Source organism: Elephantulus edwardii, unplaced genomic scaffold (genome assembly GCF_000299155.1).
Source record: "Elephantulus edwardii isolate Elephantulus edwardi_28Jun2011 unplaced genomic scaffold, EleEdw1.0 scaffold00038, whole genome shotgun sequence".
Taxonomy (NCBI): Eukaryota; Metazoa; Chordata; class Mammalia; order Macroscelidea; family Macroscelididae; genus Elephantulus; species Elephantulus edwardii.
This window is the reverse complement of record NW_006399788.1, coordinates 14,435,969-14,461,965: the sequence shown is the minus strand read 5'-3', so window position 1 is coordinate 14,461,965 and position 25,997 is coordinate 14,435,969. Positions and strand designations below refer to the sequence as shown.

Here is a 25,997-nt window from a genome sequence, read left to right as displayed (position 1 = left end):
ACTAATTGAGAGAGTGAGGAAGAGAGCAGCTCGCTTCTAACTGGACTGCAGGTAAGTAGAGGAGGGATGAAAATTGAGGCTTTTTTTTTTTTAAAAAAAAGAAAGAGATAAAGGTAGCAGCAGAGCAGGGAAGCAGGAGTCTAAGACACTGAGTGTATCTGTTGTATTGCTCTTGGTTTCACTCAATCAGTGAAACTTTGTCAAATCTTGGGAAAAATAGGATGAGGCAAAAAGAATGGCATTTAACAGAGGAGCAAGGGTAGCCTGCAGACGTTAATTTTATTCCAGAGCTCAGAACACTGAGGATGGGTGGAAACTGCTGGGTTTCTTTTGGGTCAAATGTCCATTGTAAGTTATTTCTGCATAAAAATGTTTTATAGTTGAAGGGGAAAGGTTTTATTCAGAGTCTGGCTTCTCCTGGAGCTGACTCTGACCCCTAGACGCTTTTTAAGCTGTATGTTGCCCTGGCATTTACATTTTTCTTCCTCAGCCTAAGCTGTCCTTGCCTCCCTTTGCCATTTTTCTCATGTCTTTTCTTTCCTCTTTATCTCTGCTCGGAATTACTTTTCCCCCCTCGTGGCTCTGAGGATACAATGAGATCACCACTTTCTCCCTGCTCCACCTCCCTCTGAGGTCAAACTGATGTTACCTGGGGCAGGGCTGGCTGGTGCTCAAGCTGAAAACTGGGGGAACACAGAACTGCCACGCCCTGTCCCTGCCTGTGGCTCAGCCCACCACTCTCACCAGACACTTAGGCATTGACATTTCCCCACCCTTGGGACTAAGTGATTTGATGTCCAGTGGCCATCTCTGTCCTCACAAAGTGATGCTGTCTTTGTTATATTTCTCCAGGAAGACAAAAATCAGGTGTGGAGAAGTCTCATTGTCCTGAAAAAGGGCGGGTCTCCAGGACTCCAGGGATGCAGAAATATTTGAGCTGCCCTTCTAACCATAGTCCAAACAGGGGCCCTCACATTTCCCAAAGGAGTCCCTCCTCCAGGGTAATACTAGGTTGGAATGGCCAGAGGTGACCTGCTGGAGTCCTGAAGGGTGGTGGGAGAAGTTGAGAGGGAATATGGAATATGGGGAAATTTACCTCAATGGTAGACTGAGGCTCTCTGGAGAAGGAGGAAACGTCTCCCACCGGCTGGGAGTTAGGGTGCCAGGGGAATGAGATCATCAGTCAGATGAGGAGATAATCAGAGTGCTGGGCGAGGCAGAGGGTGGCAGGTTGAATCTGCAACTGCCACACAAGTGAGATGAAGTCTCCTGACAAGCCTTTTAAATCTCTTATAGAGCTGATCAGCCACCCTTCTCTTCAGCTCATCCTACCCCAACCCTGATCTTTCTGCTAGGAACTGTGCTTTTATTCCTTTTCGAAGCCCACTTTGTCGTCACCAGATGCTGAGTCTCTCTGAGCTGGTTCTAGTGTTCTTGGGGTTCCAAAGTACAGCCCAGCCATACATGGGATACACATGGAGTCAGTAAAGATCTTTAATTAGTAGATCGGCCCTTTCCTTAGCATGCTGCCCTGCAGGTAGTGAGTTGCTCATCACTAAAAGCATTCAAGAAGAAATTGGATGACCACCTGGAAGGGAGGATATAGAGCAGATTTTTAGTTTTTGTTGGAGACTGGGCTGTATTGGTGCTTTTCTAATTTGTTGGAGGGGACCCAGTGTTAAATTGTGAATCAATTTTGTGGGTTGTAACTGGTGATTCTTAAAAATGAGGATAAAATAGAACAGAAAAAAAAATAATTCAGAGCACTTTTCATCATTCTTGAGTTGAGTTTTGACTTAAAACAATAGTATAAGACAAAGACTGACCACCAGTTGGATTTCTAAGGTGGAAACAATTGCAGAAGCAGGCTGGCTCAGCTTTCTCCATCAGAGCAACTGGTGGGTTCAAACTATCAATCTTTTGGTTGGCAGGCAAGCCCTCAACCACTGTACCACCTGTATCCTTTTTAGTAATGTATTTCTCATTATAAAAATATTACAAGTCGAAGGAGTTGGAGAAATATTGAGGTCAGTGACCTTTCTCTCTTCTGACTCCAAGACTACAAAGTCTATGGAAAACTCTTAGAAGAATGGACTAGGAGAACTAAGAACAAAGTAAGAACCCAAAAGATAGAATTTAAGCCTGAGTGGAATTTTTAAAAGGAGCCCCTGTGGTGCATATATGGTTAAGTGCTAGGCTGTTAACTGAATGGCGACAACCAGAACCCACCAGCTACTCTATGGAAGAAGGATGTGGCAGCCTGCTCTTGTAAAGACTTACAACCTTGCAAATCATATGGGGCAGTTTTTACTCTGTCCTATAGGGCTGTTAGACTTGGTGGCAGCACTTGGGTTTGTTTTAGAATTCTATAAAATGGGCCCTTAGTGTTTAGTACAATGGTTAAGTGCATGTCTGCTAATCTGAAAGTTGCTGGTTTGAACCCACCCTGTGGTTAGCTTCACAGCAGGAGAAACCTGGTGATCTTTACCCATGAAGATCACAGCCTATAAAACCTTGTGCAGCAGCTCTCCTCAATGGGGGCGGGGCCGTCATGTGTTGAATTTCACTTAGCAACAGCTGACAATAGTTTTTTTAAAAAGAAAGCTATGTATCTTTAAAGACATTATTTTTGTCCTACAGGACTATCATATAAGTGCATCCTGGCTAGATTGTTGAACAGACAGCACTGTTAGTCGGGGAACGTCTTGCATAATTGTAGGGGTGGTGCTTATTATGCAAATTCCATTTTAGTTCAAGATAGGAAATCCAAGGGCTGAGGGAGGCTGGCTGCTTTCTCTCATCTGACTAGGCCATTTTAACCACATTGGCCTATAGGAAGGAAGTGCACTGATTGATGAACATTAAGACAGAACCACAAAGATTGATACACTGGGATCCAAGAAGGAAGACAGTGGAACAGGGGAGGAGAAAGTGCAAAGCAGATACAAGAGAAAAAGAAAACCCATATAAAAAAAAATTAGAAAATTTTCAATCTTTTGTCTTCTTAATTCTAAATAACTGAATATTTAAGAATCAAGATCATAAACAAAGAAAGCCCTAATTTTTCAGAACTCCTAAGCTTTTCTTTCCAAGTCCCTTATGACATCTTCATAGTTTTTCCAGTTTACCTAGACACTGTCATTTGAAACCATAGGATCCCAGAAACTTTGAAGTTATGTATAAGGAGAAATGGGACAAGTTGTAGAGGATAGGAATTTTGGAAAAAAATTATATAACCTGTAAAATCTAACTTTTATAATGCCTTTTTAAAAGCAAGTTTTAAAAATCTTATACATTATAATATGCATTATGCATAATAATTAGATTTGTTTATACATTATGATTTGAGATATTTGGAGATGTGATAGTCTGTACAATGAATACCTTTTTCATTTTTCTTTGAGGAGTGGTTGTGTGTGTATGTATGTGATCCTGCCATTTCCAATTTTTTAAAAACCTGGGGATTCCCCCCACCCCCCTACCCCCGCCCCGGCCTCATTTCTAGTTTTATTAGGAAGACAGAAAGACAGACACATCTAGGCAACATTCATCCCACTATAACACTTACCTTTGTCCCCTACCAAAGGTCACTGATCTTTCTCATAAATTACAAATAGTAGCTGTGTGCTCAGTCCCTTGGGGTCCTGGCGTCAGAAGTGGGCCGTCGGAAACAAATGAACAGAGGCCTGAGCTGGGGCTTGGGAGGATCAGCCTGACTTATAACCAGAGCAAATCTAGAGAAAGGAGCTGAGCTCAAGTTGTAGGATGCAAGATCCAGTGGTTATAGTGAGTGAAAAGAATAATGTGGGTGTCTCTGCTAGCCTAGGGGTAAGAATCTGTGCTGCAATCTCAAAGGCATGCAGTTTGAATCCACCAGCTGCTCCACAGGAGGAGGACGGGCAGCCTCATCCTGTGCGATTTACTGCCTCTAAAAACTCACTGGAGGGTCAGCTCAACGGCACACAACAACAACATGCCCATAAAAGGGAGCTATGGTGGTTTAGTGGGTAAGGAGTTGCACTATCAATGCACAGGCAGGTGGTTTGAATCCAGTAGGTGCTCTTTGAGAGAAAAATGGGTGGTCTCTTCCCATGTGATTTATAGCCTTTGAAAAGCTACTAGAAGTTCAGCTATGAGTCAGTTCACACTTGACGGCAGTGAGTGAGTAATGATGGCCCGAAAGCAGACCAAGGAGGGAGGAAAGGTCAGGCTGAGGAAATGGGAGCAGTTGGAGCTGGAGCAGCCCGTGTCCAGCGGCTCTGCCCAACCCACAGCATAATCACAATTTGCCGACTGGTCCTGGGACAGGGATGCTTGTCCTCTGCCCTGCTTTTGAGAACCCAGTTATGTAAAGAGTCTACAGGCATAGAATAAACCCGTTCTGAAATAAATGGGGGGGGGGGGAAATCACTCTGAGAAGTGCGCTGGTTAACAAAAAGAATTATTCATCGAAAAAACTCAGTGCACAAAAAGATATGGTATAAATAATGTTTGTGGGTAAAGAAAACATTAGAATTTAGAGTTATGGTCTAATTAGAGTTAGCATATTTAAACAGCCAAATGCAAATATCGTGCAGCTAAAAATGTCTGTTCTGGTCTTCCCCGTGTTCTTAGTATCCAGCCCAGAGCATACAGCAGGCTCTCAGTAAATATTTGTTGAATCAATAATGTATGAAAAAAAAATCAATAATATGAATTCAAACCTGAAAATCCAGATCACTTTGACAAAATCAGAAGGTTTTAAGTGAGCATGAGAGGAAGTAAAAGTAAGTATAATCTCTCATCTGAAAAAAGAAGTTCAGTGCATAGTTTTTATTCTTTTATTTTATTTAGATTTTTATTTTTATTTTATTTTATTATTTTTGTGTGTGTGTGTGTACCGTCAAATCAGATCTGACTGGTGCAGGAGGAGATTGCCCCTCCTTTTCCAGCAGAGCATCTGGTGGATTAGAACCGTGTACCTCTGGGATTGTAGTAGTTTTTATTCTTTTTTGAAATGATTTTGTGGTAAGTATATGTTGTGTTCTATGGAGTCAATGAGTCCATTTTGACTCACAAAGACTCTAGGAAACAGAAAGGACCCACCTCATAGAGTTTCCCAGGCTGTAACATTTAAGGAAGGAGCCCTGGTAGAATGATGGTTTAAGCACTCAACTGCTAATTAAAAGGTTGTTATTGTGTACCGTGAAACAGAGACTGACTCATAGTTTACTTTCCACTGGGTTTTCAGAGGCAGTTAACCACATGGCAGGAGATTGTCCATCTTTGTCTTATAAAGCACTTAGGGTATTTGAACTGCAAACCTTTGAGCTGACAGCAAAAGTCCTTACCAGTAGGTCTCCAGAGCTCTCTAACTGAAAGAAAGTTTAGAAATTAAGATTCACCAGTTACTCCTTGGAAGAAAGTTGTGGCCATCTGCTTCCATAAAGATTTACAGCTTTGTAAACTCCATAGGCAATTAATTCCACTCAGTCTTACACAGTTACCAGCAGGCAGGATGGACTTAGTGGCATGGTATTTGGTATTCTGGTCTCATTTACAGAAGCTGATTGCCAGGTCATTTCTTCTTTGAAGTGGTGTGGGTTTGAACCACTAACATTTTAGATAGCAATTGAGTGCTTAACCATTACACCACCAATATATCTGTCTACACACACACAAGCGTGCACACACACACACAGAGTCAGGACTTTTGACAGTTCAACAATATTTGCCTTAATAGAAAAGTGACATTGATTATGTTCATCATCTTGTGCAAACCATATCACTATCTTATTTTCTGCATTAGTCCACTATTATTAACTGAAACTCCCAGTAATGACTCCCTTTCCTTCTCCCTCCCACCTGTGTTAACCACTAATAAGCCTTAGCCTCTCCACATTTCCCTATTTCATGTAAGTGAGATAACACCTAGTTGTTTTGTTTACTGACTTATTTGACAGCAAGGTTTTACTCACATTGTAGCATGCATCAGAACTTCATCTTTCTTTATGGATTAGTATTTGTATTGTTGCTGTTGTTAAGTGCCGTCGAGTTGCAGGAGACTCATAGTGACCCTATGAACAAAAGTCCTAGACACCTCCTATATAACTTTCATCCTTTCTCCAGGTTCATAGGGTTCCCAGAGGCAACCTATTGTGGAAGTGGATGCCACTCCTGCTTCCAAGCTGGTTTTAATTGGGGAGTTTCACCAAACACTGTCCACTATGGGTAACCATTTTCGCATTTGACTCATCAGTGTCATAGTGTTTGGCTTCACAGCAACCACGAGTTACCTCTGTACAGCAAGTGGACAGAACAGGGTTACATAACCGAGAAGAATGTTTCACCAAAAACAATTAAAGGCAGGCCTGAGGGCTGTGGAGTAGAGTCACCCACCTTTGGCTTGGGAGCATGGCTTTCTGTCTGCTAGGCAGACTGCTGGATAGGATTTTAAGCGAGGGTCTGGAGCAGGCTCCGCAAGCTCGACCCTACCCATACCTTACCCTTACTCTAAGGGTCAGGGCTGCCCATGCAGCTTAGAAAGCCAAAAAGGACAGTAACACACAACACAAAAGACCCCAGAAACTTCACTTGCCTGACTGCCACCAAGAGGAGCCGCCATGGAGGCGCCAGCTGTGCCACCCTCCTAGCCGGCTGTATTATGGAGTAATATTAATCTTTCTATCTATCTGTTTGTCTCTGGTAGCCTAATGGCTAAGGTGTAGGGCTCCCAAGTTCATGGCAGTAGTTCAAATCCACCAACTGCTTCATGTGAGAAAGATAGGCAATCTTCTCTCCTGTAATTTACAGCCTCAAAAAACCTGTTGGAGGGTCAGTTAAAAGTTGTTTCTTATTTGATGACAATGAGTGTGTGTGTGTGTACATATTCCCCCCTCCCCCCACCTTTGCTATCTGCTTTATAGCTGCAGCTGGATATTTAGGCTGTCTTTGCCTTTTGGTTATTATGAAAAATGCTGCAAAGAACTCTGGTGTCCAGGTTTTTGCTTGCATCCCAGCTTTCACTTCTTTTGGGTAGATGCCTGAGATTAGAGAATCACATGATAGTTCTGTGTGTGGCAGCCTTTTGAGGAACCCTCAGCTCCACTCTACAGTGGCTGCATCATTTTGCCTTCCCGTCAGCAATGGATGAGGGTGCGGCACACAGCAACCTTTTAGTTAGCAGTTGGGTGCTTAAACCACCGTTCCACCAGGGCTCTTTCCTTAAATGTTGCAGCCTGAGCAACTCGGTGAGGTGGGTCTTCTCTGTTTCATACAGTCTTTGTGAGTCAAAATGGACTCACTGACTCAACAGAACACAACAACATATATTTACCACAAAATCATTTCAAAAAAGAATAAAAACTATGCACTGAACTTCTTTTGCCAGATGAGAGATTATACATACTTAGTGTAGAGAAAATGTGATAGATATAGTTATAACTTAAATATTTTTTAAAGAATTACAAAACCTCCAGAAGATTGGGAAAAAGAGAGAACAAAGGAAACAGTAACAGCACTGAAAGAAAGAAGAATCCTGGTAGTGTAACCCATATAGACTGGCCTCTTGGCTTGACTGTTACTGCTTAGTCCTGAGCAAGGCACTGCAGCCAATAGAGTCTCTGTCTTCTCCTCTACAAAGGGATGGGAATGGAAATACTGGAGCTCTGGGTGAGCCCTCCAGTGTAATTGCAGAACAAGCAAAGAATCTGGCCCTCTGGGAATGTCGACAAGCTCGATTACTTGTTCACTACTGATGGGAACATGATTTAATTGGTTACACTTGAGAAGTCATGTTTGTACGCTTTAGCAGGGCCTTTCGAAGGCAATACTTGACCTAAATTAAAGCTTCAGGGTGAGAGTTTTAAACACTCAGGCTGTCACGTGGAGACAGATTTGGGTCATGGGAGATTGTGCACCATGAAACCACACACCATAGACAGGCATTGATCTTATGTATATTTAGGGTTGCCTTGGACTTGGAAGTAACCCAAGTATTAAGCATGCATTTAAGAGTACACTGGACCAAATTCCATCTCTATTACTTTCTACTTGTATGCCTGTGAGCAAATCAAGTCACTTAGGAGTTGATAAAATAAAATCAAATCTATAAAATAGGAATAATAAAATCATCTATAGTAAAATCATCTATTTTATACATCTATAAAATAGGTATAATAATATCCACTTCATAGGATTTGTTGTTGTTGTTGTTAAGCACCGTCGAGTCGCAGGCAACTCATAGCGACCCTATGAAGGAGAGTCCTCGACGCTTGAATGCCTTTCATCCTCTCTCCAGTCATCGGATTTAGGAGGGTCAAAATGATAAATATATGGGCTCTGATTATAACTATATAGAAATAACATAGAAAAACAAAATAAAATTCAAAACTAGAGGGAAATTCTAGTAATATTAAAATAATGAGATTACAGGGGTTTATTTTCTCTTTCACATAGATTAGGAAAAATAATGTTAATGTTTGTGATTGAAACACTTTATTTAAAAGAAAATGGATGCACTTAAGTGTTGGGTAAACATTACAAATATTGTTGTTGCTGGTTGCCTTTGAGTCATGGTGACCTCAGGTTATGAAGGTAGAACTACTTGTAGCAGGGTTTTCAAGATTGAGACCTTTTAGAAAAAGATTATCAGGCCTGTCTCCTAAGGTGCTTCAGGATGGATTTGAACTACCTACCTTTCAACTAGTAGTTGAGTGCTTAACCTTTTGTATCATCAAAGGAAGGAATCTTAAAATAGTTGTGGTGTTGTTGTTGCTTTGTGCAGTTGAGTCGCCTGTGACCCCTAGTGACCCTATGTACAGCAGCTCTGAACCTGCCCTGTCCTGAGCCAGTCTCACTGACTCCAACACACCAACCTCCACTGCTACTGTTACTCTATCAATCCATCTCATCTGGGGTCTTCCTCTCCTGCACTGTTCCTCCCCCCTTCTCGTTCCTCCCCCCTTCTAAGCATGATGTCCTTCTCTAAAGACTGGTCTCTCCTGACCACATGCCCAAAGTATGTGAGAAGAAGCTTTAAAATCCTAGCCTCCAAGGGGAAACTTGGTTTCACCCTCTGCAAGATAGTCATAATTAGTGTTATTATTATTGTTGTTGTTATTAGAGGTATGGTTACAATAGTTTGCTTTGTATGCAGATACCGCCACAAATATTTGGCTTCAGTAACTTTTGCTTCAGGGAGCTCTGGTGGCCTAGTGGTAAGAAGCTGTGCTGCAATCTCAAAGGCACATGCTTCAAAACCAGCAGCTGCTCCATGGGAGAGGGATGGGCAGTCTCCTCCTGTGCAATTAACTGCTTCTGAACACCCACTGGAGGGTCAGCTATGAGTTTATTCTGACTGAATGGCAAATAACACAACAACTTGTTGTTTCTGCCAGCCCATGATACCCTGGGTCATTGCCTCACGTGCTACCAACACAACCCTGAATAAGCCTGTTCTCTGAACGTCACTTCTGACAATACTCATTCTTCTGTTTATATTGAATTGAAATATAAAAATGGGCCAAGAAGTCCCATCACTGTAGATTACTTTGTGTGGTCTATGTTGTTGTTATGTGCCATTGAGCCTCCTGCGGCTCATAGTAACCCTATGTACAACAGTCCTGCTCTATCCTGTGCCAATCTCACTGTCTCTGACACACGCATTTCAATCAATCCACCTCATAGAGGGTCTTCCTCTCCTGGTCTGTCCCTCTACCCTCCCAATCATGACGTCCTTCTCCAAGGACTGGTCCCTCCTTGCAACATGTCAAAAGTATGTCAGACGAAGCTTCAGAATCTTTGCTTCCAAGGAGCAGCCTGGTTTAACCCTCTCTAGGATGAACCTGTTTGTTTTCTTAGCAGTCCATGGTATATTCAATACTCTTCTCCAGCACCGCAGCTCAAAGGCATCAATTCTCCTTCTATCCTCCCTAGTCATTGTCCAACTCTCTGATGCATAATAAGTGATTGCAAAGACCATGGCCTGTATCAGGCATCTCCAGACTGACACCGTTGCACTTCAGTACTTTAGAGAGGTAAATGCACACTTTCCCATTGCAATACGTCTTTTAATTTCCTGGCTGCTGGTGCCAAGAGTGTTGACCGTGGAGCCAGGCAAACTAAAGCTGTGAACAATCTCAATCTCTTCACCATCCATCCTGATGCTGCCAATTGGTCCAGTGGTGAGAATCTTTGTCTTGACTTTGAGCCTCAGTCCATATTGGAGGCTGCAGTCCTTGACACTCTGCAGCAGGCGCTTCAGGTCCTCTTCAGTTTCAGCAAGCAGGGTTGTGTCATCCGCATAACGCAGATTGTTGATAAATCTCCCACCAATCTTGACGCCACACTTTTTCTCATACAGCCCAGCCTCCTGGGTAATCTGTTCTGCATATAGGTTGAAAAGGTATGGAGATAGGACACATCCCTAGTGTACACTCTTCCCAATTTTGAACCATGCAGTGTTTCCTTGCTTTGTTTTGACGACTGCCTCCTGGTCCAAGTATAGGTTTCACATTAACACAATCAAGTGTTCTGGGATTCTCATATTTCTCAGTGTCAGCAGTTTGTTGTGATCCACACAGTCAAACACCTTTGCATCATCAATGAAACACAGATAGACACTTCTCTCATACTTCCTGCTTTCAGCCAAGATCCATATAACATAAGCTACAATATCCCTAGTACCATGACCCCTTCTAAACCCAGTCTGCACTTCTGGAAATTCTTTGCTGATGTGTTGTTCCAGTCGTTTTTGGGAAATTTTCAGCAGAATCTTGCTTGCATGTGATATCACATTATTATCCATAATTATTATTATCCATAATTTCCATACTCTGTTGGGTCACCTTTCTTTGGAATGGGAACAAATATAGATCTCTTCCAGTCAGTTGGCCAAGTGGTTGTCCTCCAGATTTCTTGTCATAACTTGGTGAGTGTAGTCTATAGTGTAGTACTACTAACCAAAAGGTCAATAGTTTGAATCCACAAGTTGCTGCACTGAAAAAGATGAAGCCGTATGTGTCTATAAAAATGTGTAGCTTTGGAAACTTAAGGGAGGGTCACCATGTGCTGGAATTGACTCATTGGCACTCTATTTGATTTTTTGTTGTTGTTGTTTATAGTCCAGCCTTAATTTCCATCTCTAGCTAACCAGCCAGCATCAGCTTTGCAACACAACACACAAAACTATACGAAGCTGTTATTTTTGTTAAGTGCTTTGAAGTTGAGGATGACTCATAGGGACCCTGTAAACAACAGACCTGAACCCTGCCCTACCCTGTGCCATTCTCGGTATCTCTCACATACTTGAGCCCTTTGCTACAGTAACTGTGTCAATCTCATTGGGGATCTTCACTTAATTTGTTGACTCCCCGTATTTCCAAGCATGACGTCCATTGCTAACAAGTATCCTCTCCTAGCAACATGTCCAAAGCATGAGAGATGGAGCCTCATCATTTTTGCCTCTTAAGAGCATTTTGATTGTACTTTATCTAAGACAAATTTGTTTGTTCTTTTGGCAGTCCATGGGATATTCAATACTCTTCTCCAGCACCATAACTCAGAGGCGTAAATTCTTTTTCTGTCATCCTTATTCATTGTCTAGCTCTCAAATGCCTAGCAGGTGACTGAGAAAACCATGACCTAAGCTGCTGAGGGTTAGAATTTCGCTTTTGCCAACAGGAGATGACTTCTTCATTTCCTAGAAGTACAACTAATTGAAGCCACATTCCTGAAGCGTATTGGATGCTCATCAAAAGTTGTTCTTGATCTCTTCCTCATGAAGACTTTGGGAGCCAACTAAGGGGCATGGGGATGGTGTCATTTTGATGAAACTTGTTTCCCAAGTTAGAGAATCAAACAACATCTGGTGTTTCCATTTCTCTCAGTATTTCCACTAGCCCCTTCTCAGTCTGATTGCTATCCTTTCTGTCTTACTTTATGACAGAAATTCATGTTAATATGGGAAAACATCTGCAGAACTTCAGAAGGTTCCATGTCTCCAAATTCCCACCTAAGGGATCTATTCACCTTTTTACTATCAGAAACATCCATGGCCTAGTAGAGGGCTTGGAACAGAAGTGAACATTCAAGAAACCTTAAGGAAAGGACTAAAGTCACATTCATAAAAGAATAATGTGGTGCCTTTTCCCAAACAAAATAAGACATCTGGCTGCCATCAGCACTGCTCTCTATCAGCATGTAATAACCAGCATTACTGTGGTGAGATGATATAATTTCAGCCAAATGCAAAAAACCATAACATTTAGGTTGCTCATTCAGCTTTCATCAAGTAGATATATGCCTGTGATCAGCTTTTAAAAAGACAGATAATAGTGCACAGATTTAAAGCACCACCTTTCTTTACTGCTTGTGGTTCAGAGGACCCTGAGTCTGAATTCATTGCTTCCACACTCATAAATACTTATCCTAATTCTGTGCCAGTGTTTCTATATTTATTTTCTAAAACCCTTGCCAGGGACCACTCTAGTCAAACCACTTGGAAGTGCATTAACTTCTTATCCTTCAAAAATAGCTCACCTGGGATTTGACACATCCTGATGGCATTATGTGGGCATTCATTGCAATGACAAGTAATGTGCTTGTTCACTGTGGCTGTGTAGGCGTTCAGAGGTCAGTAAAACCCCCAGGGAATGGCCTTGTGGCATCAAATGTTAAGATGATCTCTCATTCCTTGTTATAAACTGCATTACAGAGAGTTTTGGAGTAGACCTCCCTACTCAAGCCACAAAAAGTCCTTCTACCTCAGAATTAATTCCTCCTGTGCAAGGAGTCTCTGGTTTCTTCAATCATCCAGCAAGCTCTGTCTCATAGCAGCCACAAGTCAGCTTTTCCTTCCATCATCCAGCAAGCAAACCCTTTAACTCTGGCTCCATCTTGAGGGCTCTATCAGGCTACACCTCACCACAGTCTCTCTATAGTATGGCCAGCTCTCTCTTATGCTGGTCCCACAGCTATTGATGATATAGAAGATGCTGATCAATGGGTGACTCATGTGTCTGAAGTCAAGGCAGCTGGAAATCATGCTCCAAAGGGGTCTAAGACAATAGCTGGAAAACAATTTTCAAAAATTCAAACATATTTCCCCAGCTCTATAATCTTTTGTACCACCCAAAGACTCCATCTTTAGTGTAACGATAATCAAAAGGTCTCAAGTATTCTTTGGTAGTGTGGTTACTTGCAAAAACACTGACTAGCCATTAAAGGTCCTATCCATCTCAAATGTTTTAGTGGAAACTGAGGCCTCCGATCTTTTCATTTAGATTCCCCTATATATTGTGCTACTAACTGAAAGAATGGAAGTTTAAATCCATGAGCCACTCTGAGAGGGAAAGATGGGGCAATCTCCTCTCATAAAGATTTACAACCTTAGAAACTCAAGGGAGGGTCACCATAAGTCATGACTATAGGGTCACTGTTGTTGTTATGTGCTGTCGAGTCGCTTGCAACTCATAGCGATCCTATGTACAACAGCCCTAAACTCTGCTCTGTTCTTTGCCAATTGCACTGTCTCTGATACTCCCATCCCGATTATCTCAGTCACTGAATCAATCCACCTCATAGAGGGCCTTCCCCTCCTGCACTGTCCCTCCACCCTACCAAGCAAGATGTCCTTCTCCAAGGACCGGTCCCTCTTTACAACATGACCAAAGTATGTTAGACGGAGCCTCAGAATCCTTGCCTCCAAGGAGCAGCCCGGTTTGACCCTTTCCGGGATGAATCTGTTTGTTTTCCTAGCAGTCAGTTCATGGTACCCTCAATACTCTCCAGCACCACACCTCAAAGTCATCAATTCTCCTTCTATTCTCCTTAGTCATTGTCCAACTCTCTGATGCATAACAAGTGATAGCAAAGACCATGGCCTGTATCAGATGCATCTTAGTCCCCAGAGAGACACCATTGCTTTTCAGTACTTTGGAGAGGTCCCTAACAGCCGACTTTCCCATCGCAATATGTCTTTTAATTTCCTGGCTACTGGTGCCAAGAGTGTTGACTGTGGAGCCAAGTAAACTAAAGCTGTGAACAATCTCAGTCTCTTCACCATCCATCCTGATGCTGCCAATTGGTCCAGTGGTGAGAATCTTTGTCTTCTTGACATTGAGCCTCAGTCTATATTGAAGGCTGCAGTCCTTGACCCTCTGCAGCAAGTGCTAAGGGTCAGTACTCATACAAAAAAAGTGATTTTTTAATACCCTGGTGATATATTCCACAGGGCATTGTGCTGCTAACTCAAACATGGCACCTCTCTGGCCGGTGGTTCAAATTCATTGCCAATACTTAGGAGGGCAATAGACGATCTCCTCCTGTGTGATTTGCACAAGAAGCCTCAGAAAACCCAATTGGATGATTTTCTACCATTCCTTCAGCTATAAATTCCAACTAGATGGCAATGAGTTTGATTTTGAGTTCAGGTGTTATGCCCTCCCTTCCCCTACCATTCCACTTTGAAACCCCTCTTTAGTCAAGAGTCATTATTTAGACCATGGTGATCTCTTCTCCAAAAAATATCATACACATTTTATATCTTCATCGCCTTATGGCCTACATCTCTACATTGAGTGTTTATCACTAACTCACACATTTTTACCAATTATGCTACTGAAGCAAGCTTTTGACAAAAATGTGTGATTCTTTGTTTTTCCATACACAGTCTCTTAGATGTTGGACCTGAAAGAAACATATAGATTAGGTTACAGATGGGGAAAATGTTGGTTATGATACAGGAAGTCCCAGGTGTAACTCGTCTGGGCCTGGGCAGGCCTCCATTACTGTGTGCCTAGACTTGGTTTCCAGCCTCCCCTTCCTAATCTTATTCCCAAACTGATGCTGTTTGAGAAATGAATCTTTTTTGCATTGTTTATTGTTACTAACTGCTGAGAGTCAGCCCCTAACTCATAGCAAATTCATGCACAAAAGAATTCGCTAAACATTCTCTGGCCTTGTGTCATGGTCAGTTGGGGACTGAACCATTGTGATCCATACGATTTTTCACTGGCTGATTTCTGAAAGTAGACCATCAGATCTTTCTTCCTAATCTCTTTTCATCTAAATGTATTCTCAAAAACCGTTCAGTTTCTAAACAGTGCCCAAGCATCCACGGACAGATTGATTCCATAGGGCTTTCAATGGCTGATTTTTCCAAAGTAAATTGTGTTGTCTTTCTTCTGAGATGTCCCTTTAAAAGCTGGGATTTCAAACTTTTCAGTTAGCAACTGAGTGTGTTGACTGTTTCCACCATCCAGGGACTCCATCTGGATTCAAATCGCAGCTCTGCCCTGTACTAGCTTTGTGATGTGGGGTAATTTACTTAACTCTACAGCACTATAATGTTATTATTACAAAAGAAACTTATGACTAGAGATAATGTATGTGACTTTTCTAGCATGAGGTAGGTGCTCTAGAAGGGGTTGCATTATCATCATTACCATCATCATCATCATAATCAGTAGCAGCAACATCACCAGTACCTTCTTCCCTCATTAAAAAGTAGAAGCCACTCCCTACTAAATAGAGAATGAAGCACAAACTCCTTCAATATTTTAACAGAGAACAAAAGAGGGTCCTCTAATAGGGCCTGAAGTTTATCTTGAAACTATATTTTGACTCATGATGCTCTGATGATACCTGATAGACCCTCTCATGGGCCTGAACTCATAGCCTCATGATAACTCTTGACTATTACTATCTTTTAGTGTTTAGTCAACCTGCCTGAATTCCTATCGTTCTATCTTCTCTAATTGTGAGTCATAGTACCCTTTACTGTCCTGCTCTGACAGCCCCATGATGGGACTGGTGGCCCCAACTTCACTTCAGTCACATCCAGCTGCTTATGACCACATGACTTGAACCATCAAGTATATAACATACTTCATAACACTGTGAGGAGCTTGCAAGACCCTTGCCTCTAGGGCTAAAGCTGGTATGTAGACCCTTGGGACATGCAAAACATTGAAGCTAGTTTGGATGTGCCCAGAAAAGTGGCCTGTGTTAGAGGTGTAAAAGTAGACAAACAAGGCCCTAAAACTCTTTAAAAGCACTCCCACTCCAGTCTATAATTTCAGAACAAACTCTTCCTGGTAGTGTGTTTCCAGTCTGTAAAGTTTTCTGTGAGTAAAAGGTCTTATTCCCAGTTCAGGCTGAGGGGCATGGTCCCTGAGTCCAAGTACTGGCTTTTACAGGAAAAATTCAGCCAAGTTTCCCTTCTTTCTTAGTTGTTGTTATTATGTGCTGTTGAGTTGGAACTGACTTACCAACACTCTAGTGAATTTTCAGAGGTTTTAAATCACATGGGAGTAGACGGCTCATCTTTTTACTTGGGATTCAAACTGCATGCTTTTAGGTTGACAGCAATAACTCCTTTACTCATCAGGCCACCAGGGCTCCCCTATTTCTTACAGCATCCTCCTTTACCTGCTGCCTTCCTGGAAGTCCTGTTCACTTGTGCCTATCGGCAGGCCCATCAGTCTGTCTTGGCCGTGGATGCTCATGAGCGGAGTCTCATGATTAGGGCTGTCACATCCAGACACCAGGGCTTGCCCTTCTCAGTCAGGGACAAACTGGTGGTGTCAGGACCAACTTGACTCCCAAATAGAGAAGGTCCATTGTTCTGCGAGGAAAGGGACATGGCAGAGGTCCCTGCTTTGAAAAACAAAAACCAGAAGAACAAGGAGATGTCACAGGGAAAAGGGCCCTTTAAGGCCCACTCAGTCTGATTGGGTAACAGGGGCTTTCTCACTCAGCTGTGTGCTACTCTGAGCAAGTCACATGGACCCGTCTTTTAATGGGAATGGCTGTACTTGACCTGTAGGTCTGTGGTAAAGAGAGCCAGAGGTAAAGATTATGAAGTAGCAACCTGGTAGGAAGTTACATTGATAGGTGCCCTGGTGGTTCAGTGGTTAAATGCTCAACTGCTAACTGAAAGGTTTGTGATTTCAACCGACTAGCTGCTCTGCAGGAGACAGATGTGACAGTCTTTCCCCATAAAACCTACAGTCTAGGAAATCTAAAGGCAGCTCTATTCCGTCCTATAAGGTTGCTATGAGTCAGAACCCACCCCATGGCAACAGATTTTGTTTTGGTTTTTTAACTATGCTGATAGAAAAAGCTAACAAAACTAGCATTTATCAAGCCATCTCCCATCTTATTGATGCAGAATACATGTTTTTCTTACTTAATTTGTACAACTCTGAGTATTACAACAGGGAAAAAGACTTTGAGACGTATGAAGCGACTAGTATCAGTTAGTGAAGGCCATGTGATCTCTATTGGACTCCACACTAGTCAAGCCCATGGAGATCGGTCTCCAGATGGCAAACACCCTAATTGTGGGAGGAAAGAGGTTCAAATTATGTCTCCCAGGGCACTGGCAGCGAGCGAGATTCATATTGCACTCTGAGGATTCACAGACTTTGACAATGGTCAAGAACCAAATGTTTGTTATGAAACTCACCAACGACCATTCCTCACTCCCAGGATGGTGGTCTTCAGCTGAGCCCTGTCATCTACTGTCTCCCAGACTCCAAGTTCTACTCTATCTCCTGCCTTTCCCTTATTCTTCGTCCCTTTCCTCTTCATTCTATGTGGTCCCATATCACTCTCTTTGAGATCCCCACAAACGCTACATTTTCTTACCTCCACACCCTCACATGTGCTGTTCCCTGGCAGAATGCCTTCCCTGAAGCCTCATGCCTCATTTGCACTGAAGCTCTGAGATTTAGTTCAGGTGCCATGAAAACCGTAGTCCTCACGCTGGGAGTGGAACCCCTTCTCTGCCTCCCAAGATCCCCTGTGTAGACTGATTTCTACCTTTGTACTAACTGCACTGTGATACTATTCTTTAGTGTTTACAGTTTATGAATTATGAAGCTAGTATGAATGGGGCCTTACGAGTTAATATGAGAAAAAAATATCTGAGCTCTTTTGAGGATCAGTGTTTGGGACTGTGTGAGTCTGTCTGGAGTGGGCCTTGAAGTGAGAGATGTCCTCTTTGTTGCTTAAAGACCCTTCCTTAGGGAATAACCTATTAATTATTAAAATATTGTCTTTTTTTTAGGTGAGCACAACTTGGTGAGGTGGTCACAGACCTGCTGTGTGACTTTTCTGCCAGATTCAACCGCCAGATCTCAGAAAACATGACCCTAGCTGGTAGGTACAAAATCTATTTCCGGGATAGAGAGCAAAGCATGGAGTATCTCTTTACATCCTTATATGTACTTTTGTGAGCACAAGAAGGAAAAAAAAAGAGTTATAAACAGTTATTGCTAGATGGTGGGTGGGATTATAACTGAGTTTTTCTTTCTTTGCTCATCTGTGGTTTTTCAAGACTTTTTACAATAAACATGTATTGTTTTATATGTTAGATATGTTTTCAAAGTTGTAAAAGACAGTGAGGGAGAATGGTTAGGTGCTGTCCTGGGAGCAAGCTTAGTGTTGAGTGAGTCTAGGGTGCCAGGACATGTCACAGTGACTGACAGTGGACAGAAGATGATCAGGAACACACACACACACACACACACACACACACTGCTGTTATTCAATTCCAAATCATAGCCACCTTCTAGGACAGAGTAGAACTGTCTTATAAGGTTACCTTTAAATCTTTATAGAAGAAGCCTTTGGATCTTTTCCCCCTCATAGAGTGATTGGTGGATTTGAACTGCTAACCTTTCAGTTATTAGCCAAACGATTCAATCACTTTATCACGCAGAGAACACATAAAACTGGCTGGGCAATGTCCTGGGCAGGATAGGGCAGGGCAGGGCAGGGCAGGGCAGAGCAGGGCAGGGCAGGGCAGAGCAGGGGTCCTGGCTGGACACCAAACCATCAGCTCTTAACTTGCAGCCTCTGGCTTTTCAAGACGCTCCCAAACACAGACAGGGTAGATTGTGGTAGAGACATTACCCTAATCTTTGAGACTTCAGCCTCTCCCGCTTTGATCACTCTGCTGGGTTATGCCATTAGAGAAGGCTCAGAGTCTTCCACTGCCAGTCAGGGAGCGGCCAGGGCAGAGGAACGAGGTGAGGCTGCTCATCTATTCCACAGCTCTTTTATCCTTTAGGCAGGACTGCTAAATACTTTGAATTAAAAGCAGTGATGATTTCCTGCAGCCTGGAGCACAAGAAATGGAATATCCTGGGGCAAGTGTGGAAGCTCAGTCCAGGGTGTTAAGGTGGGGTGAGAGCATGGTGCTTGGGGGTTTTCCTTGAGGGCATTTTGTTCTTGGTATTGTGAGAAGAGATGAACTGTGAGGAAAGATGAGGCCGTCTGGGTGTTCTGGAAGGCTTGCGTTTTAATAAGTGAACAGGCCAGGACTGAATCACACCAGAAAATCTAAACAAGACAGTGGGGGTTAAGGGGACAACTGGATCCCTAGCCCAGGAATGGTCTGTGGGTGGTCTGGGCACCTATGAGGCACCAGGAGTCCAGTCTATCTGGATCTCAGATCTGCATGATGCTGGTTTCTGAGCCTGGGAGGGACTCACCATCTTCACATTTGGCATGTTTTTTGCAGCCTACAAGGAGAAGATGAAAGAGCTCCCCCTGGTGTCTTTGTTCTGCTCCTGTTTCTTGGCTGATCCCCTAAACAAGTCATCTTATAAATATGATGGTAAGTGAAGACCAGAGTTTGAAAAATGAAGGGGAAAGGGCTCCTGTGTGATGTATTCATAAGCACACACAGTATCCTTGACCCTAACATAATGATACTTTGCCCATGCTGCATTTTCTCTCCCAGATCCTATGAAATCATTGCATCTGAATGCAGGGTGTGTGGCTGTGGCTTAGGGAAGAACTAGACAGCCAAATTCAAGGTCTGAGTCAGAGCCTCCACATAGTGCTCTTGATCTTAGATTAACTTCTGCTTGTTCATTGAACAAATAATGTGGAGGATGCAAGGATAGGCCACGCAGAGATTCTGTCTCCAGGGAACACTTAGATGAGAAGGGAAGGGAAAATACCTAGATTCTGCAGCAGTCAAGTTTTCCCAGTGAAAGGTATAGAATGCTGAAAGAGAGCTCAAGGAGGCTTCATGAGAGTGATGCTGAGTGACAGGAAGAATCCCTAGACAGTAGCTCATCTCATCATCTCATCTCATCTCATCTCATCTCATCTCATCTCATCTCATCTCATCTCATTGTCGAGTTAGAACTGACTCACAGCTGACCCTCCACTGGGTTTGTCAAGGCTTGGAAATAGCACTGTGAGAGGCTGACCGTCTTTCTCTGATGGAGTGGCTGGTGGATTCAAACCACCGGAAAGGTGTGGTCTTTCAGGGAGCACAAAACGGCAATAATCTCATCAAAACCAACTAGGGAATTGAAAACAAAAGAAAGAGAAAACAGTTGCTGTCTGGTAAATTCTGAGTCATGGTGACCCCAAATGAGTCAGAGTGGATCTGTGCTCCATGGAGTTTACAGTGGCTGATATTTTGGGAATATTTCCCAGATCTTTCTTCCTAGGTGCCTCTGGGTAGACACAAACGTTCAACTTTTCCGTTAGCTGCCAAACTTGTTACGTTTTTCCCTCCCCCAGGAACTCCAGTTTGGAAATAGTTTCCCTTCTTAAATTCCTGTGAGTTGATGAGAAATGATGGGTTTGGTCTGGAAATGAGAGATGAGAGTGCTCTGATTACCTGAGATTGTTCTTTCTGTTTAGGCTGGTGTGGGAGACAGTGTAGGAGAAAAGATCAAAGCCAGCGGAAAGACAGTGCTGACTGGAGAGAAAGAAGAGAGCAGGGTAGGAGGAACGAAGGGGAGAGAGATAAACAGGCTGAGCGTTCAGAGTGGTAGTTAAACAATGAGTGGATGGGTGGTGGGTGGTGGATAAAAGCCAGCACTGTTTGTCACCACAGATCACAATGTGAGCAAGTGCTCAACTACAGGAGGAGGCTTGCCAAAGCCAAAGCAGCTCGTGCTGCTGCAGCTGCTCTCAGAAATGACATAACCTCTTCTTGGAACCTCAAGCCTTATGTAGTTACGAACTCTGTCACTCTCAGACCCATGAGGCCCAGCGACTTTACCTACCAATGTTCAGGACTGACTCTGGTCTCTGGTCATTAGGTTTTTCTTGGGGGTTCCCAGATCTCCCATGTTTAGGGTGTACGAGCTTCCTGGGTATCCACATACCATTCCCGGGGCTGATGAGCACCTTTTCTGCCCTCTGCAGCAGACACAGTGGACCTGAACTGGTGTGTGATTTCGGACATGGAAGTCATTGAGCTGAACAAATGCACCTCAGGCCAGTCCTTTGAAGTCATCCTGAAGCCACCTTCCTTTGATGGAGTGCCTGAGTTCAACGCCTCCCTGCCTCGGCGGCGAGACCCATCCCTGGAGGAGATCCAGAAAAAACTCGAAGCAGCTGAGGAGCGGAGGAAGGTAAGAATGGGTCTTGCTTCCTCCTGTTCAAGCATGATGGGGAGCGAGCTGGAAAAGAGGTGCTGCCCAGGAGCTGGGGCTCAGTCACCATCAATCAGTCTTCAAGTGGCACCTTCTATGAGGGAAATAAAGAAGTCATAAGGAAGTTTTGGCTTCCTCTAAGAGTTTACAGTTTAAAATCTGGGTAGGATATTATCCTACATAACTCTAAGAGATGACTTATATAATGATAAGAATAAGATGTTGAATGATATGAAAGATTGGAGAAGGAGACATGATTAAGGGAAGAATTTCTTAACCAAGGTAGGCAAGGAGAAGGATATAGTTTGGAAATTCATAGCCCTTAAGCCCCCTTAGCAGTACTTCCAGGTGCTGGATGGTTCAATGGCTTGTGCTGGACCGACGACCTAAAAGAGGAGCCTTGGGAGCACAGTGGTCAAGCAAGTGGACTACTAACTGAAAGGTCAGCCGGGAACTCATCAGCTGCTCAGAGGAAGAAAGATGAGGCAGTTTGCTCCCATAAAGATGTATAGCCCTGGAAACCTGTGAGGCAATTGTGCTATGTCCTCTGAGACATGAACTAGATAGCAACAGGCTATGAGTTACTAACCTTTAGTTTAAACCCACTGCCACAGAGTTGGTGCCCCTCTATCAGGTCTCCTAGGCTATAAATGTTTATGGGAAGAGACTTCCCATAAGGGTGCTAGTGGCATAGTGTGTCACCAAAACACGCGACGGAGGGTCGCTAATAATTGGAACAGATTCAACGGTCATGTATTTAACCTTAAAGGCTGCCAGTTTGAACGCACCCAATAGCACCTTTGAAGAAAGATCCAGCAATCTGCTTCTGCAATCATTGTTAGGTGCTGTCAAGTCAAGTACATTATACTGATCCTATGAACAAGAGATTTGAACCCTGTCCTATCCTGTGCCATCCTCATCTTCTCTGACACACTTGAGTCCATTGCTACAGTCACTGTGTCCATCCATCTGGTTAAGATCCTAGGTCAAGAAACCCAGTGAAGCAGGTATACTTTATAATGCATGAGTTACCATGAGTCAAAATCAACTTGGCAGCAACAAGTTTGGCTTTGTTTTCAGCAGGACTTATGATTTTTCTTATTGATCCTGTGTAAGCTTTTCCTCAGGAGAAAACATCTTCTCTATAGCATTTTAAGGCACATATCCCATGCTATCTAGATTAAAGTTACTTATATATACACTTTATACCTACTTTGTTTTCCAAACTTCTAGAGCAACCTAACACATTAAATAAAGTTATTTAGTATTTTTAAATGAATGGTTGAGTGAGATAAAGAGAAAAAGAAATCCATGGTCTGAAAAATATTAGAATGTGGAAGGTAATGGGAGAATCTAGGAGGTATCTTTGCTTTTGGCTTATGGGGCAGGAACCAAGCTCAAGGAGGAGAAAATGTTGTAATCATGGAGCTTTAAGCCATGGTGATTAAAATACAGCCCAGTATGCTCACCTCAAGGACCTCTTTCTTCCTTTGTGCTTCTCCAGTACCAGGAAGCGGAACTTTTGAAGCATCTGGCAGAAAAACGAGAACATGAGCGGGAAGTGATCCAAAAAGCTATTGAGGAAAACAACAACTTCATTAAGATGGCGAAGGAAAAACTAGCCCAGAAGATGGAATCCAATAAGGAGAACCGGGAGGCCCACCTTGCCGCCATGTTGGAACGTCTGCAAGAGAAGGTAAGTGGTCCCACAGTAGAGAGGAGGCTCCTGGAGCTCTGTCTTTCCTTCACGGCAAATACACGTGACTCTTCATGCCATTTCAGGAAGGAAGCAGTCTCAGGCAGGAACAGAGGTATTTAATAGACTGGGTCTTTAGAGAGTTCCAGGAAATGATTTGGGAGGTCATAGGCAAGAAACATGAACCTGGTATTCAAATTTGTTTGAATAGATTCTATATGATCACACAATTAAAACCATCTTATTCTCTTAGGGAGATTATACCTCTTATTCACCAGAGAAACTTGCCTAATTAAAAAAAAAAAAAAAAAAAGAAGGAAGGGATAGACAAGCATGGTACATTCCTAGTTTCATGCTTGAATGGACTGATTTGATTTAATGAAAAATGCTGACATGAGCTCCTGGCTCCAAGCCAAGGGGATGATGAGCTGAGTTGCCCATTGAATAAGAAACATGATTCTCTACGATCCTCCTGAAATGGACTTAATGAGTCACAGGTCTTTCCAATATGCTGCCTTTTGTCAATAAACCAAATGGTGTCACCTAACCAAGCGAAACGTGAGAGACTGGGGTTGGTCTTGCATGTTGTTTTGTTGAGAACACACTGGCCTTGTTTCCTCACTCTCGAGGCTGTCCCAGTTTATACTGCAGCTCCTAGGAGGGCTCCAGCTCTGTGTTTTATTTCCAGGAGCCGCCTGCTGCGCGGTGACTCCCGGGACCCGATCGGTGGCCTCGTCCCATGGTGAGCAGCGTGGTCCCTATCCTTCCTGTATATCCACCTACGGTCTCAGGCCTTTGGCAACAACTACTGGAACGATTTGACTTTCTTCACAAGGGACCCAATTGTTATCTAGACCCTGGAGCTGGCCAATGTGTGGCAGGCCCTCCTCTCTGATACTTGTCCTTCAAGGGGCTGCAGTGTCTCCACCAAGCATTATATGAAAGATCACCCTGATTATCTGAAGGATGATTTAGAGCTAACTCTTAGGGGGGAAATCTGCACTTGGGATGGGTTATGGGTTCCCAAGCAAAATTCACAATAAATAATTGAGGCTAGATCTGACATTCATTCTTACTTGACAGATGAGGAAATCATATCAAAAAAGGTAAAATGGGTTTTCCAGGGTCACACAGTTAATATAGAACAGAGTTGGTCTTAGAACTTAGCTTTTTTAGTTCCCAGTCTAGGTATTCTTTCAATTCTTCTCTCTGGAAGTCCATTCACAAATGTCCCACGCACTTTTTGTCAGTGAAGCCGAGGAAACCAAGTCTAAAACTCTTTTTTAAATTTACACGTGGAGTTCATCTGGAAATGGTGTAGATTTAGGGTTGGAGTGATCGTGAAGGCTTATATCCTGGAGGAATAACTTTGATAGTGAATTAAGACTCAAAGAAAGAAGCAAAGTGTCAGAAGCAAACATTTTAGTGGGGATCACTTCTCTGAGACATTGGTCCCTAGTTACCCTCATGAAAGCAGGAGGTCATGTGGGAGCAAAACAAGGTGATGTTGGTTTTGCCCCATACCAGGCCAAGGACACCTTCAACAACGCCTTCTGTGTTAGTGTGGGTTACTGACCATCTAAATTAGACTCACCTGGTATAAAATTTAAAGGTAGGGATACATGGGCTTTACTCCAGGCCTATTAACTCAAGGCGTTGAATGCTGTTATCTGAGAACCCACAGTTTAACAAGATTCCTAGATCATCCTGAGCCATGGGCGGGGTGGGGGCGGGAAGAGAACTGTTGCCCTAAATAGAGCACTTTCTTGAGTCATAAAATTCTAGGGCTTCCCCAGGGATAAGGTGGTAGATTATTTTAGGAACCTGAATTGTTTCAATGGGTCTTTGATTGTCTCTTATTGCCATTTTTTAGGCTGTAAATCACAGGAAAGGAGTTTCCCCACATTTCTCTGGTGAATTCTAATGGCCAGTTTTTACTATTTGGATACAGTGAAGGCAGCCTCCAGTAGACATAACATTTATTGAGCCATGATAGGAAACAGGAGACACAAAGATTAAAAATAGGCAAGGCCTCTCTCCACAAAGAGTACACCGTCTAAAAGATTCAAAATAAACTCACTAAGTTGTTTGTGACTCATCGTAGCCCTCCAGGTACACACAACAAGCAGTAATGTAAGGCCGATCTCAATAAGCCTGTAAGGCCGATCTCAATAAGCCGTTTGGGTGAACATGAAACTCACAGAAATTGTTTAAAGACCAGGATGATAAGGTTTGATTGATGAGGTGAATCACTCAAGGTCGCACAGCTGGTGGACCTCTGAAGTTACAGCTCCACTCAGTCGCTGGGATTTTATGATGCAGTGGATTTTTTTAATCCAAAAGAGGATATTTTTTTTTATAACACTGCCTTTATCATTCACAAAGGAGGTTAAAACTACTCTTTAAGGAGATGAACATGAAATAAAATCTGCCATCAAAGTGCATGGGGAGTTTGCAGTGAGGCCTATTTGCTCCACCTGCTCCCATATCGCGAGGTACCTGAGCAGCTTCCTATACCAATCAAGCAACAATACGTCTCCAAACCCACCCAGAAAGGCCAGGTGATGGAGGGAGAGGCTGGTGGGCCCTGAAGGGCACGATGATCGGTGAGAGGGTCTGCTTAGAGATGGTAGACCCAAGTCAATGAGCCAAGGCCCTCTGGGGCTGCGCCAGCCGACCTCACCCACCTTCGGCCCTTTCTCCTGGCATCTCTGCAGACACTGATCTCCACTTGCGATGTGAGTCATCCTGCATTTCGGGTTCTCTGCTCTGACCCACCCTTTCCCTTCTGTTTCGCCCCAGGACAAGCACGCGGAAGAGGTGCGGAAAAACAAGGAGCTGAAGGAAGAGGCCTCCAGGTAAAGCCCAGAGGCCCGAGAAGTTTCCTGGACAGACGGACAGCTGCCGCA

General features: G+C 43.3%; 1 protein-coding gene across 6 annotated transcripts; it reads left to right on the top strand.

Moving 5' to 3' along the window:
• STMN4 (stathmin-like 4) lies at positions 1-25,997 on the top strand. Of its 6 annotated transcripts, none has more exons than XM_006884863.1 (5): positions 1-51; positions 19,511-19,606; positions 21,163-21,371; positions 22,897-23,088; positions 23,777-23,831. In XM_006884863.1, exons 2-5 carry the CDS (start codon positions 19,525-19,527, stop codon positions 23,795-23,797), a joined length of 504 nt encoding a protein of 167 aa, XP_006884925.1. In that variant the 5' UTR covers positions 1-51; positions 19,511-19,524; the 3' UTR covers positions 23,798-23,831. The 6 variants fall into 6 exon arrangements, with proteins under 6 accessions (XP_006884925.1, XP_006884923.1, XP_006884920.1 ...); XM_006884861.1 differs by lacking the exons at positions 1-51; positions 23,777-23,831 and adding exons at positions 18,079-18,144; positions 25,891-25,997; XM_006884858.1 differs by lacking the exons at positions 1-51; positions 23,777-23,831 and adding exons at positions 20,653-20,733; positions 25,891-25,950 and having other exon boundaries at positions 19,498-19,606.

What these genes read in the sequence shown, in the direction of transcription:
- STMN4 (XM_006884858.1), top strand. Translation starts at nt 19,498, where the DNA reads ATGTTTTTTGCAGCCTACAAGGAGAAGATGAAAGAGCTCCCCCTGGTG. An exon ending in GAGAGAAAGAAGAGAGCAGG is followed by an intron (nt 20,734 to 21,162) that starts GTAGGAGGAACG and finishes TGCCCTCTGCAG; the next exon opens with CAGACACAGTGGACCTGAAC. An exon ending in CAGCTGAGGAGCGGAGGAAG is followed by an intron (nt 21,372 to 22,896) that starts GTAAGAATGGGT and finishes GTGCTTCTCCAG; the next exon opens with TACCAGGAAGCGGAACTTTT.